At 50.2% G+C, this 15000-nt stretch overlaps 1 protein-coding gene across 1 annotated transcript in view; it reads right to left on the bottom strand.

Annotated features, from left to right (window-relative positions):
- Positions 1-15000, bottom strand: part of cdon (cell adhesion associated, oncogene regulated) — a 32865-nt gene that overhangs the window by 3628 nt on the left and 14237 nt on the right. Inside the window, 21 exon segments of the mRNA XM_076994192.1 lie at positions 140-254; positions 256-332; positions 692-813; positions 2187-2293; positions 5284-5297; positions 5300-5366; positions 5368-5418; positions 5420-5466; positions 5620-5806; positions 5808-5827; positions 6509-6533; positions 6535-6632; positions 6939-7113; positions 7970-7990; positions 7992-8245; positions 11583-11852; positions 12378-12668; positions 12816-12959; positions 13759-13905; positions 14054-14326; positions 14560-14693. Coding sequence (XP_076850307.1) covers positions 140-254; positions 256-332; positions 692-813; positions 2187-2293; positions 5284-5297; positions 5300-5366; positions 5368-5418; positions 5420-5466; positions 5620-5806; positions 5808-5827; positions 6509-6533; positions 6535-6632; positions 6939-7113; positions 7970-7990; positions 7992-8245; positions 11583-11852; positions 12378-12668; positions 12816-12959; positions 13759-13905; positions 14054-14326; positions 14560-14635 — 2581 coding nt within the window. The 5' untranslated portion in view covers positions 14636-14693.

The following is a 15000-nucleotide window of genomic DNA, read 5'->3' as shown; positions in this document are numbered from 1 at the left end:
AGTGAGAGAGAGAGAGAGAGTGAGAGAGAGAGTGAGAGAGAGAGAGAGAGGAGAGAGAGTGAGAGAGAGAGCGAGCTCTGTTGAGGCATGTGGGCACTGGGTTAAACATGGCGCTGTATTGGGTGGAGTGGTATCTCACTGTGCATGCTGTTCTGCTGCCGGTTCCTCCATAGGCACATGACGATGAAGACGAGGAGGATGAGAACCATGACCCCCAGCACGCAGCCCACTATCAGGTAGAGCAAGCCTCCGGCCCGCGCTGGGCGGCTCGGGCGGGTACACGCCCGGTGGGGTGAGGGGCTGCTGGCTCGGGCGTCCGGGTGCCTGGCGTGCTACACGCGTACAGAGATGGACATCCATGAGTGAGAGGCGGGAAAACAGGAGAGAGCAAGAGATGAGTGCTCAACAAACGAGCACTGCTGTTTACTTTACCGCCGTATCTTACGGGATCAAACAGATACGGTGACATACGTGGTGGTGGTTCACCATGGCCATATTAAGAGGACTCATTAGTCGCTCAGGTAGAGGTGATGTAGCACAATGCCTGCCATTGTCCCAGGCTAATAAAACCATTGCTCTGTTCAAGGCTGTAATTACAGCACTAACTTTTATAGCCTCCTGTCTTAGTTTAAGTATAGCATTCCCGTAAGAGTACAGTCTCTCTCTCCCTCTCCCTCTGTCTCTCTCTCACCTCTGGTTTCACAGATCATCACATTACTGTAGTCACTCTTTCCTGCGTCATTGAAGCACTGCATCTTGATGTCATAAGACGTCTCCGGCTGGAGCTGACCAATCATATGCCAGCGCTTGATGCTGTGGGAGGGGTCAGAGGAAAGGGAGCGGGGGTTAGTGTGACATAATTACTAGGCTGTGCCTCTCAAAGCGTGTGTTGTTCCCTACAAACCACAAGCCCTCCCCTCACTCATCTCTCCCTCCCTCTCCCTCTCCCTCTCTCTCTCTCTCTCTCTCTCTCTACCTCCCTCCCTCCCTCTCAGACCATGCTACTCCAGACAAGCTCCTTATAAGGCAGTGTAATGTTTGTTCTGGCCTGCTTCCAGAATTCCCACTGCACAGCACAGAGACCTCACAACACACTTCAGAGCTGTTTGCACACACACACACACACACACACACACACACACACACACACACACACACACACACACACACACACACACATACATATACATTCTGACTCAACACTAGCCCTCTAGAATGTTTCTTGTGTAGTTTATTTTGTATTTGCATCTAGGGCCTTGATATGGACGTACACACAAGCTCATAGACACTTGTTTGCGTCTACAGGGTTGCCTTTCTGAGCAAGCCTGCACCTCTGACAATCTACAGCTTTGAGAAACACTGAGGTAGAAATGATCAAGGCCAGAAAGAGAAAGAGAGAGAGAGTGAGAGAGAGAGAAAGAGAGAGACGTTAGGAGGTCAAGAAGTTGAAAAAAAGCAGGCGGTTTGGGGATCACAGTTAACATTCCAGAGGGGTGGGGTGAGACCCTCACAGTGTAGAGATCAGGGTGTAGACACCAGGTGTAGAGATGAGGGTGTAGACATGAGGTTGTAGACACAGGGATGTAGACACAAGGGAGTAGATACGAGGGTGTAGAGATGAGGGTGTAGACACAGGGGTGTAGGCATGAGGGAGTACACATGAGGGTTTAGACACAGGGTTGTAGACACAGGGGTGTAGAGACGTGGGTGTGGACACGAGGGTGTAGACATGAGGGTGTAGAGACCAGGGTGTAGAGACGAGGGTGTAGGGTTTCAGTTCAGGTCCATCAGAGCAGCAGCCATTTATTAAAAACACATTTTAGCTCATTACGCTGCCCCTCTACACTCACTGCACATCAATCAGCTGAATGAGCTTCCCTCTCTCCGCCCCCTCCAGCACACACCATATCCATTACACACACACACAGTATGGAGTATGGAGAATAGAGTATAGAGAATAGAGTATGGAGTATAGAGTATAGAGTATGCAGAAGGGAGTATGGAGTATAGAGTATAGAGTATGCAGAAGGGAGTATGGAGTATAGAGTATGCAGAAGGGGGTATGGAGTATAGAGTATGCAGAAGGGGGTATGGAGTATAGAGTATAGAGTATGCAGAAGGGGGTATGGGAGTATGGGGAATAGACCAACAGGGATAACAGCAGTAGAGTCTGAGAACTTGCTCACCTTCTACTACATCTTTTCTTATAATCGCTGTCATTGTCACTGTCTGTAGGACGGTAGTAGATGTAGAAACCTTGGATAGGAGTGTTGTTGTTACTAGAGGGGGTGTACTGCAGGAGAGAAAGAGAGAGAGAGAGAGAGAGAGAGAGAGAGAGAGAGAGAGAGAGGAGAGAGAGAGAGAGAGGAGAGAGGGAGAGGAGAGGAGAGAGAGAGAGAGAACAACATTTAAAACATCATTTTAATTGTTTAAACAGATTTACTCACACAGCAACAGCACTTCATAGCAAGTGAACAACTGGAGGCTAGAGAAGAACACTACTGTCACCCCAAACACGAACACCACTCTACTCACCCCAACACACAAACACCACTCTACACACCCCAACACACAAACACCACTCTACTCACCCCAACACACAAACACCACTCTACTCACCCCAACACACGAACACCACCACTCTACTCACCCCAACACATGAACACCACTCTACTCACCCCAACACATGAACACCACTCTACTCACCCCAACACACAAACACCACTCTACTCACCCCAACACACAAACACCACTCTACTCACCCCAACACACAAACACCACTCTACTCACCCCAACACACGAACCACCACTCTCTACTCACCCCAACACACAAACACCACTCTACACACCCCAACACACAAACACCACTCTACTCACCCCAACACACAAACACCACTCTACTCACCCCAACACACAAACACCACTCTACTCACCCCAACACACAAACACCACTCTACTCACCCCAACACACAAACACCACTCTACTCACCCCAACACATGAACACCACTCTACTCACCCCAACACACAAACACCACTCTACTCACCCCAACACACAAACACCACTCTACTCACCCAACACACGAACACCACTCTACTCACCCCAACACATGAACACCACTCTACTCACCCCACAACACATGAACACCACTCTACTCACCCCAACACACAAACACCACTCTACTCACCCCAACACACGAACACCACTCTACTCACCCCAACACACAAACACCACTCTACTCACCCCCACACACAACAAACACCACTCTACTCACCCCAGCACACAAACACCACTCTACTCACCCCAGCACACAAACACCACTCTACTCACCCCAACACACAAACACCACTCTACTCACCCCAACACACAAACACCACTCTACTCACCCCAACACACGAAACCACTCTACTCACCCCAACACACAAACACCACTCTACTCACCCCAACACACAAACACCACTCTACTCACCCCAACACACAAACACCACTCTACTCACCCCAACACATGAACACCACTCTACTCACCCCAACACATGAACACCACTCTACTCACCCCAACACACAAACACCACTCTACTCACCCCAACACACAAACACCACTCTACTCACCCCAACACACAAACACCACTCTACTCACCCAACAAATAAACACCACTCTACTCACCCAACACACAAACACCACTCTACTCACCCCAACACATGAACACCACTCTACTCACCCCCAACACATGAACACCACTCTACTCACCCCAACACACAAACACCACTCTACTCACCCCAACACATAAACACCACTCAACTCACCCAACACACGAACACCCCTCTACTCACCCCAACACTATGAACACCACTCTACTCACCCCAACACACAAACACCACTCTACTCACCCCAACACACAAACACCACTCTACTCACCCCAACACATGAACACCACTATACTCACCCCAACACATGAACACCACTCTACTCACCCAACACATGACACACCACTCCCTACTCACCCCAACACACAAACACCACTCTATTCACCCCAACATAGCAAATACCAAGATCAAATTGCAGCAAATACCAACAGAAACAATCTATCTTTTTTTCTCCCTCCTCTCTCCCTCTTTTTCTCTTCCCTAAAAACACAACACTAATTTCCAGTTCTCCTCCCCATGCCCACACTCTCAAAATAAATTCACTCTATTCTAGAATCGTATCTGGACAGAGCCTCCAAATACCACACACTCTTCCACACCCACCCACACACACAAAAGCACACTCACACACACACACACACACACACACACACACACACACACACACACACACCACACACACACACACACACACACACACAGATTGGTCACTGTGGGCTCGATCAATTAGAGACCTGCTTTAGTTGCGGCAGCCATAGGGGAGCAGTTTAGGGGCTGATGGGAAATAAATGTCCTTCAATTTAAACCTGCAACACCAGCTGGAAAAGGCACACAAACACACACATGCACACAAAACACACCAAACCTAGACACGCACACACACGGGTATGCACACACTTGCACACAAACAAATGCGTACATTTACACACACACAAATGTATCAGCAGTCCTGATCCTGTGAACCACGCCTGAAGCAGAGAGGGGAGGGAGCGCTGAGTAAAACAAACCACACACTCCTGACAGCACTCAGTGACGCCAGAAGAGCCCACTCTGGCTTCCCCGCAGGAGACGTGAGTGTGACTGATCGGAGCAGGCCGCTGTGTGAGGAGCCTGCGTCCAGCTGGGCCGTTAACCACCCCCGGACGTCTGCACAGTCCCAATGCTGCTCGCAAACCAACCACAGCATCCAGGAAGACACAGACTTCCGTCTGCACGCTGAAGTCTACGGGACTGTAGTAATGCATTGATGCGCTAAATCCTTTCTAGGGCCAAATCATTGGGTTGGTAAAAGGCATGTAAAACCAAATCCGACCATTTTACGACCCCTACCCAAGGTCACAGACCTCCTATACAGACATCAGAGAATAACTGAAACAATAAACACATAATGCCTTCTGTGGCACCTTTAACCTTTAACCCTGATTACTTACTGAAAGGATGGGTGGGTGTTGGAGCCAAGCAGAGAGGATTCTCTCCTCTAAACACACTTTTATTGTACCCTGTTTGGATATTCTGTGTGTGTGTGTGGTGTGTGTGTGTGTGTATGTGTGTGTGTGTGTGTGTGTGTAATCATGCGGGTGTGTGTGTGTGTGTGTGTGTGTGTGTGTGTGTGTGTGTGTGTGCACGTGCTGCTACGTACCGTCCAGCGCACCTGATCTGCGTGTCCGTAATGGGCTCTGTGGAGACGATGTGAGGTCCAGTCACAGGGCGGTTGGACATGGGGGGTGCTCACTAGTGGCACGTGGTATGGCCTGGAGGGGGCGCTGTGGGGACCTCTCTCCGTAAGTATTCATGGCGATGACACGGAAGCGATACATCGAACCTGTGGATGTGGATACACTTAACAAGTGCAGGTAATACATTTCATTATAATAGCTTTCTCTCTCTGTCTCTAAGCCACAGAAAGGATTAATTGTGTGTGTGTGTGTGTGTGTGTGTGTGTGTGGTGTGTGTGTGTGTGTGTTTGTGATCTCACCTGATTCCAGGTTGCGCACTTCCACTGACAGCTTCAGGGGTGAGATGTTGTCATCAGCGATGATCCAGTCACCGTTACGACCTTGCTTCCTGAACTCAACGCGGAAAGCTGTGATCGGAGAGCCCCCATTGGCTCGCGGAATCCATGTGACATAAACAGAACTCTCTGTTGCCATAGAGATGGTAGGGCCGATCAGGAGCCTCTGGAACTGTAGGCCGAAATAAACTAATTAGGAACCACAGAATACTTAACAACAACAACAAACACACAACAGGTCCTCTGCTCTCTGCAGTGCAAGTGAAAAATGGTCGTGTTTCTCGTTAAGTGGAAACAGTTGACCATCCATCTCATAAAAAGGGAGGAATACTTAGAGAGGGAGGAGAGAGAGAGAGCAATAAAGAAAGAGTGAGGACAGAGAACATGAAAATAAACAGAAACACATACAACATAGACAAACAGCATGACAAACATAGACAAACAGAATGCCAAAGTGAAGCATTGTACTTACTGAGAGGGCTCTGGGCCACAGAGAGAGGAGAGGCAAAACAGAGAGAGAGAGAGAGAGAGAGAGAGAGAGAGAGAGAGAGAGAGAGAGAGAGAGAGAGAGAGAGAGAGAGAGAGAGAGGAAGGGGGAGGCAGCAGAAGAGAGAAAGAGAGACAAAGGTGAGAGAGAAAGAGAGAGGGAGAGAGCCAAAGACAGAGAGGGTTAGTGAAAACAACTGTTTTGACACATTAGGTGAGACCTAAATGAATAGGTCACACATGCTCATGCAGTATAATTGCTGTTTAGAACATATACTCCCAGTCACAGTGTGTATTCTCTTCCAGACAAAGACCCGACCCCCAAGATTCCCAGCTGTCCCGGGCCAAGTGTGAGCTGCAGCCTCACCTCTGTCATGCACTACACACGCACGCATAGTGCGTGTTCACAGTTTTGTCCTCTGGAACCTGCTCGGCGGGTACGGATACGTCTGGGGCTTTGGATGGGTTCTTATTGGAGGGGGTGCTCCTCTCTGACAGAGGAGAGAGGGGAGAGGGAGGGAGAGAGAAAGAGAGCGAGAGATAGAGAGAAAATGAGAGAGCGAGAGTGCCATAAATCATAGCTCTGTTATTCCAACTGTGGGTTTTGTCCTGCATTGTATGAAGATCTGGGTGCCCTATTCAGCCCTGCTGTAGCCCTGAGAAGCTAAATGTTGAAGATGGTTAATGTTGAGGCATTGAGGCATGACTGGGCGCAATACTGTGTGTGTGTGTGTGTGTGTGTGTGTGTGTGTGTGTGTGTGTGTGTGTGTGTGTGTGTGTGTGTGTGTGTGTCTCACCCTTGCCCGTGCGGAAGGTAAGCATGGCGGGCTGCCCCTCCCCTGCAGCACTGCGCGCCACCATCAGCACCTCGTACAAGCTGGACGGCTCCAGGTCAGACAGGGACAGACTCTTCTCACTGCCAGGGACACGCACTGTGTGCCAACCGTCCACCACACTGCCTGTATCATCCACCTGTAGCATCACACACACACACACACACACAAATGCAGATTCTGTAATTCTGAATTGGTGTTTTATTCTCCCTCTCTGTATCTCCTCTCGTCTCCTCTCTGCCCCCTCGTTCTGTTGCTTCTCTCTCTCTCCATCTCTCTCTTTCCTGTCTCTCTCTCCTCCGTGTCAGTGTGATGACAGCTCACCATTGCATCTGAGCCTTGGCTCGCACCGTGTCACTTTTTCCTGAGTCAGAGTGACATCATTGCCAACGGGGATCTTAGTAAGTGCTACTTGCCCTTTAAGAGGCTGGGGGGCATATAGCCCAGGCTTTTATAGAGGAAATGACAGAGTACTTACAAAAACTCTCCCACACTCCTCTAGCTAGCAAACTAACAACCCAACCAGGCATTGTCATAGATCTGCCCATTAGCAATAACTGCTAATGACGTAGCGATTGAAATAGCGTACCAACTGATGCAGTATAATCAACGGTGACGCTGAGCCAATGTGAAGCAGCAGTGTTTGATTTCTCACATGAGACATTTGTGCTGTGGCTTACGTTCATCCATTTGGGATTTGACTGGCTCTTCAAAGATGACACGACGTTATTATGTTATTACATGTACACGAGGTTAATATTATTACTCCGTCCCTAAGCCTTAGTGACGAATCCAAAAAACCAGAAAACATTTAGAGTCTGAGACAAAGTGTTGGATCAAAGCATTTTGAAGGACGACTACAGGAAAATAAGAAATGTATCTTTAAACTGATTATATTTTTGAATAACCAGCTGACAAGGTTAAAAATAGGAACTACTGTGACACTTTCCAGAAAAGCTTTTATTTTGAAAATAAAGACTTTTATTCTGTCTCACCTTTCGGTATTTAACGAAGTAGGGCAGTAATGGGGCTGCCCCAGTCACGGCCTGCCCGCCACTCCAGGTCGTACATGTTGGGTTTGTGGGTTTGAGGCGGGCTCATGATGATTGGCGCTTCGGGAGTGGGCTTGTCACTGCTCCTCTGAGTGGGTGGACCCGCCCGCATCCCCGACTCCGCCCTCCAGGTGGAACAACTCCTCCCATCATCACTCTGCACCGGGTGAATGGAGAGGTGTGTTTCCACAGCAACGGTCATGGGAGTCATTTGAGGTTCTGTCAAAACAGAGTTGTTTTGGAGTGAATTTTCACATATCACTGGATGAATAACGATTCTTAAAATCTGTTTTCAATTCAGCTGCTTCCTCTAGCTAGTCACTATTGCAGTTATCTCGGCAGAAACCTTTCAAGCGCACATAACTCATCAAAAACAGAGTTCAAACATTTTTGAGAGAATTTCCTGAATCCACATAATCGGAACAGGTCGTAAAGTGTTGAGTTACTAGCTCTTCAGACAGACTGTCTGTGCATTTAGTGTTCTGCGCAGACGACATCCGTCCTTGGAACGCGCTCCTTCAGCTCTCCCTGGAAGGGCCTGTGCGGTTGGCGGCTTTGTCCAGCACCACAGCCCCAGTGTACAGCTTCAGTGCTGCAGACGCTAATCCCAGGTCAGTGGACATGGGAGAGGAGAGACGGGACACAGGCAGGCATGGCTGTAGCGCTACACACTAACACTTTGCCTCTGCTGCCAGAACGTTCCACCTGGGAAACAGTGAAGGCGGTAAACGATATTACAGCTGACGTGACTTGGGCACCTGAAGGATGGAATTTTTTCAAAGTCTCCTGGAGGACGGTACAAGTATGTGTGTGTGTGTGTGTGTGTGTTTGTTTGTTTGTGGAGGGGGAGTCGTGTGTGCAAATATCAGTTCACCCCTCTCGCTCTGGCCACCGCTAGAAGCTCAGCAGCTGTATCTGGGGAGGTAATGGTGGAACTGGGAGGTAGTGGTGGAATCAAAGGAGGTAATGGTGGAACTGGGAGGTAGTGGTGGAATCAAAAGGAGGTAATGGTGGAACTGAGAGGTAGTGGTGGAATCAAAGGAGGTAATGGTGGAACTGGGAGGTAGTGGTGGAATCAAAGGAGGTAATGGTGGAAATAGGAGGTAGTGGTGGAATCTGGGGAGGCAATGGTGAACTGAGAGGTAGTGGTGGAAACTGCAGGGGGTAACATTCCTTTGGTTTGGCATTTGAGGGCCGGGGGGTGGAGCCTCATCACGCATGTGTATCTTCAATCCAGTTGGATTCAGGGTGCACGTGCCAGTAGACTGAGCTGTTAGCCTTTAGACAGTGACCTCACATTCCAGACATCAGACAGTGGAGTCCCAGACCAGTGTAACACCCCTGCTGTTCTCAGTCTGCCCCTCCACGCCGTACACACTCAGTACGCTTGGACACACAACCACACAGGCCCTGCCATGGCACATGAGGTCGGACCAGGTGGGAGAGGCTGCCTGACTGTCTGATTTTCGATCCATCTTTTGGACTCTGTCTCCCTCTCCATTAATAGAAGAATTCTATAAACACATCCACTGGGAGTGTGCCATCCCATCTGGCTACAGGAAGAGAGAAAGAAAGAAAGAAAGAAAGAGGGGGAGATATGGATAGAAAGAAGAGAGAGAGGGAGAGAGAGAGAGAGAGAGAGAGAGAGAGAGAGAGAGAGAGAGTGTGTGTGTGTGTGTGTGTGTGCGCGCGTGTGTGTGTGTGTGTGTGTGTGTGTGTGTGTGTGTGTGTGTGTGTGTGTGTGTGTGTGTGTGTGTGTGTGTGTGTGTTAAGACCGGCTGAGTTGGTCCAGCGCATTTCGAGGAAAGTATTACGAGGGAAGGCTGAGATTATGAGGGAAGGCTGGCATTGCTGGACAGAGTGACCGCCTGACCATCCACACACACCACCACTCTCCAGAGGAGACCCATAAAGCCTCCTGACTGCCTGGCATTCAGTTAAACATGTTTTTAAGCACTAGATAATCTCCAGAAGGCATTTTGTAGGCATGAAAGTATTAGAGCAGGTGAACGCCCCTGCAGTGTCTCTTTTTAACACGAACCTCCATCGTCTCCTTCAAATCTGGAGTCGAATATAAACAAGTGTGATCTTCAGCCGAGATGGGCTGATCAGTGTCCCATAAATCTCCTGCGAGCCAGGGGGTGAGGGGGAGAGAGGTAGTGTGCGCCAACGCTTGGACACGACCTCGGCCATCTTTTTTCTACAGTGAAGGGTGAATCCCACTGCCTTTATCAATCATGCTGGGAGAGGGGGGGTACACTCAATAACAGAACCAGGAGAGAGCAGCGGAGGCGCTCTGTGTGTGTGTGTGTGTGTGTGTGTGTGTGTGTTAATAAATACAAGACCAGTTGTGTGTGTGACGTTGACAGCTGGGTGGTCTGCTTCTCGTCAGAACCGTGCGCAGTTACTCCTCACATTCCGCTGTTCCAGAGCTGATCCCTGACAGCACGCACAAAGATCACTCTCAACAGCTCTGCTGCTGCACGCCAAGGCCCACCCGTAACCCACCTCCACGCTGCCAAACCCCACCCATAATCCACCTCCACGCTGCCAAACCCCACCCATAAACCCACCTCCACGCTGCCAAACCCCACCCGTAATCCTCCCCACACTACCAAAAACTCCACCCATAACCCACCTCCACGCTGCCAAACTCCACCCGTAACCCACCTCCACGCTGCCAAACCCCACCCATAATCCTCCCCACACTGCCAAAACCCCACCCATAATCCACCTCCACACTGCCAAACCCCACCCAATAATCCTCCCCACACTACCAAAACTCCACCCATAACCCACCTCCACGCTGCCAAACCCCACCCATAACCCACCTCCACACTGCCAAACCCCACCCGTAACCCACCTCCACGCTGCCAAAACTTCACCCATAACCCTCCCCACACTACCAAAACTCCACCCATAACCCTGCTCCATACTGCAGAACCCCACCTGTAATCCTTCCCCACACTGCCAGAAACCACACACACGACCCTCCTCCACACTTACAAAACCCTCCCCTACACCGCCAAAGCCAAGGCCTGTGCACCTCCCACAAACATATCTCCCAATACCTTAGCACTGCTACAGCCAAGAATGCCTCAATAATACACACCCACACACCTCACACATACCTCACACATCTGTTAACAAACACCTCACTCCACTACAGCCAAGACTGTCCAACACACATATACACTCCACACTCAACTAACACACATACACTCCTTGTCACTATAGCCAAGATTTTCCAACACATATACACACCCACACTGCTAGATCCAAAGTATCTCCCAAAGAATAATAATTACAAACCTCTAATGAGGGCTTAATATTCCTCTAATACAATAAATCATGATTTTATATATATTAGAGACATTCATATTATAACTCAGAATGTCTACAGTCATGTCTAGTCTATTATATTCTCAAATATAATTTTTATATTATCCAGCTTCTAGAATAACAGTAAAAAACAAACACTTTTTTTGTTGTGCATACACGTGTGCATGGTTATGTAATGCCTTTATACAGTGTTTTTTATTCAAGGGATCCTTACCTGATTGGACAATAAGTCTGGCAGATGACTGTTCTGAGCCAATCCCATTGTCTAGCAGGCACTGGTACATCCCCTCGTCCTGAGTGGTGACAGAGGAGATGTGCAAGGAGGAGTCTGATATCTGGAGGCGGGGTGAGGGTAGAACAGGGGTGGAGTTGAACAGCCAAATCATCTTTGGGGCGGGGTTTCCCCCGGCAGCACAGGTGAACAGCACAGAGGAGCCGGCTGCCGCGGTCTGGTCAGACAGACCTCTCTGTACACTGACCGCTCCTGGAGGGAAGGAGAGGAGAGGGAGGAGAGGAGAGGGGAGGAGAGGGGAGGAGAGGGAGGAGAGGAGAGGGGAGGAGAGGGGAGGAGAGGGAGGAGAGGAGAGGGGAGGAGAGGAGAGGGGAGGAGAGGAGAGGAGAGGAGAGGAGAGGGGAGGAGAGGAGAGGAGAGGGGAGGAGAGGAGAGGAGAGGGAAGGAGAGGGGAGGAGAGGGGAGGGGAGGAGAGGAGAGGGGAGGAGAGGAGAGGGAGGAGAGGAGAGGAGAGGGGAGGAGAGGGGAGGAGAGGAGAGGGAGGAGAGGGGAGGGGAGGAGAGGAGAGGAGAGGGGAGGAGAGGGGAGGAGAGGGAGGAGAGGAGAGGGGAGGAGAGGGAAGGGGAGGATGGCAAATGAGAGGAGAGGGGAGGGGAGGGCAGAGCAGTGGAGGGCAAAGGAGAGGAGAAGGGAGCAGAGATAGCAGACATAGGGTACAATTTCAGTAGACGTTCTATCTAGTTATGCACAAGGAAGTTTTTCTTGAAAAAAACCTACCCAGTACATTGACGGTGTAGTTGGCTGTGCTCACAGTTCCATCCCCTGTGTGGACAGAGCAGGTGTAGCGTCCTGCATCGCTGAGTTGAACGTTGCTCAGCGCCAGGTTCGTACGCACAACACGCACCCTGGAACCTTCCGGCAGCTCCTGGCCATCCTTTGTCCACTTAGCAACAGCCAATTGGCGTCCGGATACTACACATTCCAGCAGAAGGGATGTAGACTGTTCTACTGTCAAGTTGACGGGGGCGACAGGGTATGATATCCGCACCGGAGAGGGTCCATCTGATTCTGTTTGGGCAAAATCCAATCCACAGACATAAAAAATAATCCCATAATGTTCATGGTTAATATTAATATAAATTTAAACACATATACTGAAATGGATGACTGAGACACGCATGGTCACTGTGTTTCTTGACCATGACCACTGCTTACCTTTCACTATCACCCTGGTACCATGGGCCTCTGTCCTGGTCTCTTGACTAACGGGATTATATGCGCCACACTTATATAGACCTTGATGCTCCGGGGAAACAGAGACTATTTGAAGATTCCCAGAGGGAAGGATTAAATATTCATCTGGGAAAAAAAATGACCCAACAAATAGATTTGATGCAGGAGATTGATTGTGTACCTGGGGCAGGTATGTCAGGCAATTAAGTATCTAGGGGAGGTGTGTCAGGTGACTGTGTGCCTGGGAGAGGTGTGTAAAGTGATAGTGTACCTGGGGGAGGTGTGTGGGGCATTTGTATACCTGAGGGAGGTGTGTGAGGTGATTGTGTACCTGGGGGAGGTGTGTGAGGTGATTGTGTACCTGGGGGAGATGTGTGAGGTGATTGTGTACCTGGGGGAGGTGTGTGGGGCATTTTGTATACCTGAGGGAGGTGTGTGAGGTGATTGTGTACCTGGGGGAGGTGTGTCAGGTGATTGTGTACCTGGGGGAGATGTGTGAGGTGATTGTGTACCTGGGGAGGTGTGTGAGGTGATTGTGTACCTGGGGGAGATGTGTGAGGTGATTGTGTACCTGGGGGAGATGTGTGAGGTGATTGTGTACCTGGGGGAGGTGTGTGAGGTGATTGTGTACCTGGGGGAGGTGTGTGAGGTGATTGTGTACCTGAGGGAGGTGTGTGAGGTGATTGTGTACCTGGGGGAGGTGTGTGAGGTGATTGTGTACCTGAGGGAGGTGTGTGAGGTGATTGTGTACCTGGGGGAGGTGTGTGAGGTGATTGTGTACCTGGGGGAGGTGTGTGAGGTGATTGTGTACCTGAGGGAGGTGTGTGGGGTGATGGTGTACCTGAGGGAGGTGTGTGAGGTGATTGTGTACCTGAGGGAGGTGTGTGAGGTGATTGTGTACCTGGGGGAGGTGTGAGGTTTGTACCTGTAGAATTCTCTATCCATTGGCCCCGTATCCTGTAGCGTGGCAAGGCAGGGGGGTTACTACGTGGCAACCTGCACTCAATGACAACACTGTCTCCTTCTGTTGCCGTGAGTGATCGCCGGCGCGTCTCCCGGAACTCCCCGATATCTAGACACAGAGCAGACGGACCACTGCGTGAGCACGTCTGAAATGAAGGCCAGCATCCAGCCGCCTGCGTCTGCCCCAGGGTGCTGTGGTGGAGGGCGAGGCACCTCCTGTGTGTGTGTGTCTGTGTGTGTGTGCGCTGAGAGCATACCCGCGATGGTGACCCGTGCCAGGCGACTAGCGATAGCGCCGTTGTCCGTGTGGGCCACACACTGATAGGAGCCTGCGTGTGTGGGCTGTAGCGAGGGCAGAGACAGGGAGCCCAGCTGGACCTCCACCCCGGGCAGGGCCTCTAGAGACTGACCCTGGAACAGCCAGCTGATTCTGGCTGAGGAAGGACGCACCACACAGCGCAGCTGAACCGCCCCGCCCAGCTTCTGCACCACGGAGACAGGCTGCCCGCGGAACGACAGAGACAAGGCAACTAGGGGAGAGAGGGAGAGAGAGAGAGAGAGAGAGAGAGAGAGAGAGAGAGAGAGAGAGAGAGAGAGAGAGAGAGAGAGAGGGAGAGAGAGGGAGGAAGAGAAGCAAAAAAGTTGAAGATGGCTAATGTTGATGCAGTAATGCTAGAATTGGCACATGCGTGTGTGTGTGTGTGTGTGTGTGTTTGTGTGTGTGTGCGAGCACGTGTGTGTGTGTGTGTGTGTGTGTACTCACAGGGACAGATCAGTGTATGGTACACACACAGCACAGTGGACAGAACCTTCAGGCCTCTCCGGCCTCCCTCATCCATGATGCAGCTTCAGCTCCAGGTGCTGATCAGGGGCCTCACACACACCCCCTCCACACACCTACACACACAGAAAAACAAACAAACTCATCAATTATTCATAGTTCCTGACAACAAGACACTTATACAGGCTTATATTTCTTATCGATACAGCTCATATATTTACAGCACATACAGAGAATTGCTCCAACACTCATGGTTGTATGGACCTCATGAAAGACTTCAGAAATTAATCAGAGATCATCGTGTTATCTGATCTCAGTCCAGTCCTGACTGAATCACATTTCAGTCCTGACCCAATCTCAGTCCAGTCCTGACTGAATCACATTTCAGTCCTGACCCAATCTCAGTCCAGTCCTGACCCAATC

The sequence above is a fragment of the Brachyhypopomus gauderio genome, chromosome 2, assembly GCF_052324685.1.
Source record: "Brachyhypopomus gauderio isolate BG-103 chromosome 2, BGAUD_0.2, whole genome shotgun sequence".
Taxonomy (NCBI): Eukaryota; Metazoa; Chordata; class Actinopteri; order Gymnotiformes; family Hypopomidae; genus Brachyhypopomus; species Brachyhypopomus gauderio.
This window is presented reverse-complemented; position numbering and strand designations above follow the sequence as displayed.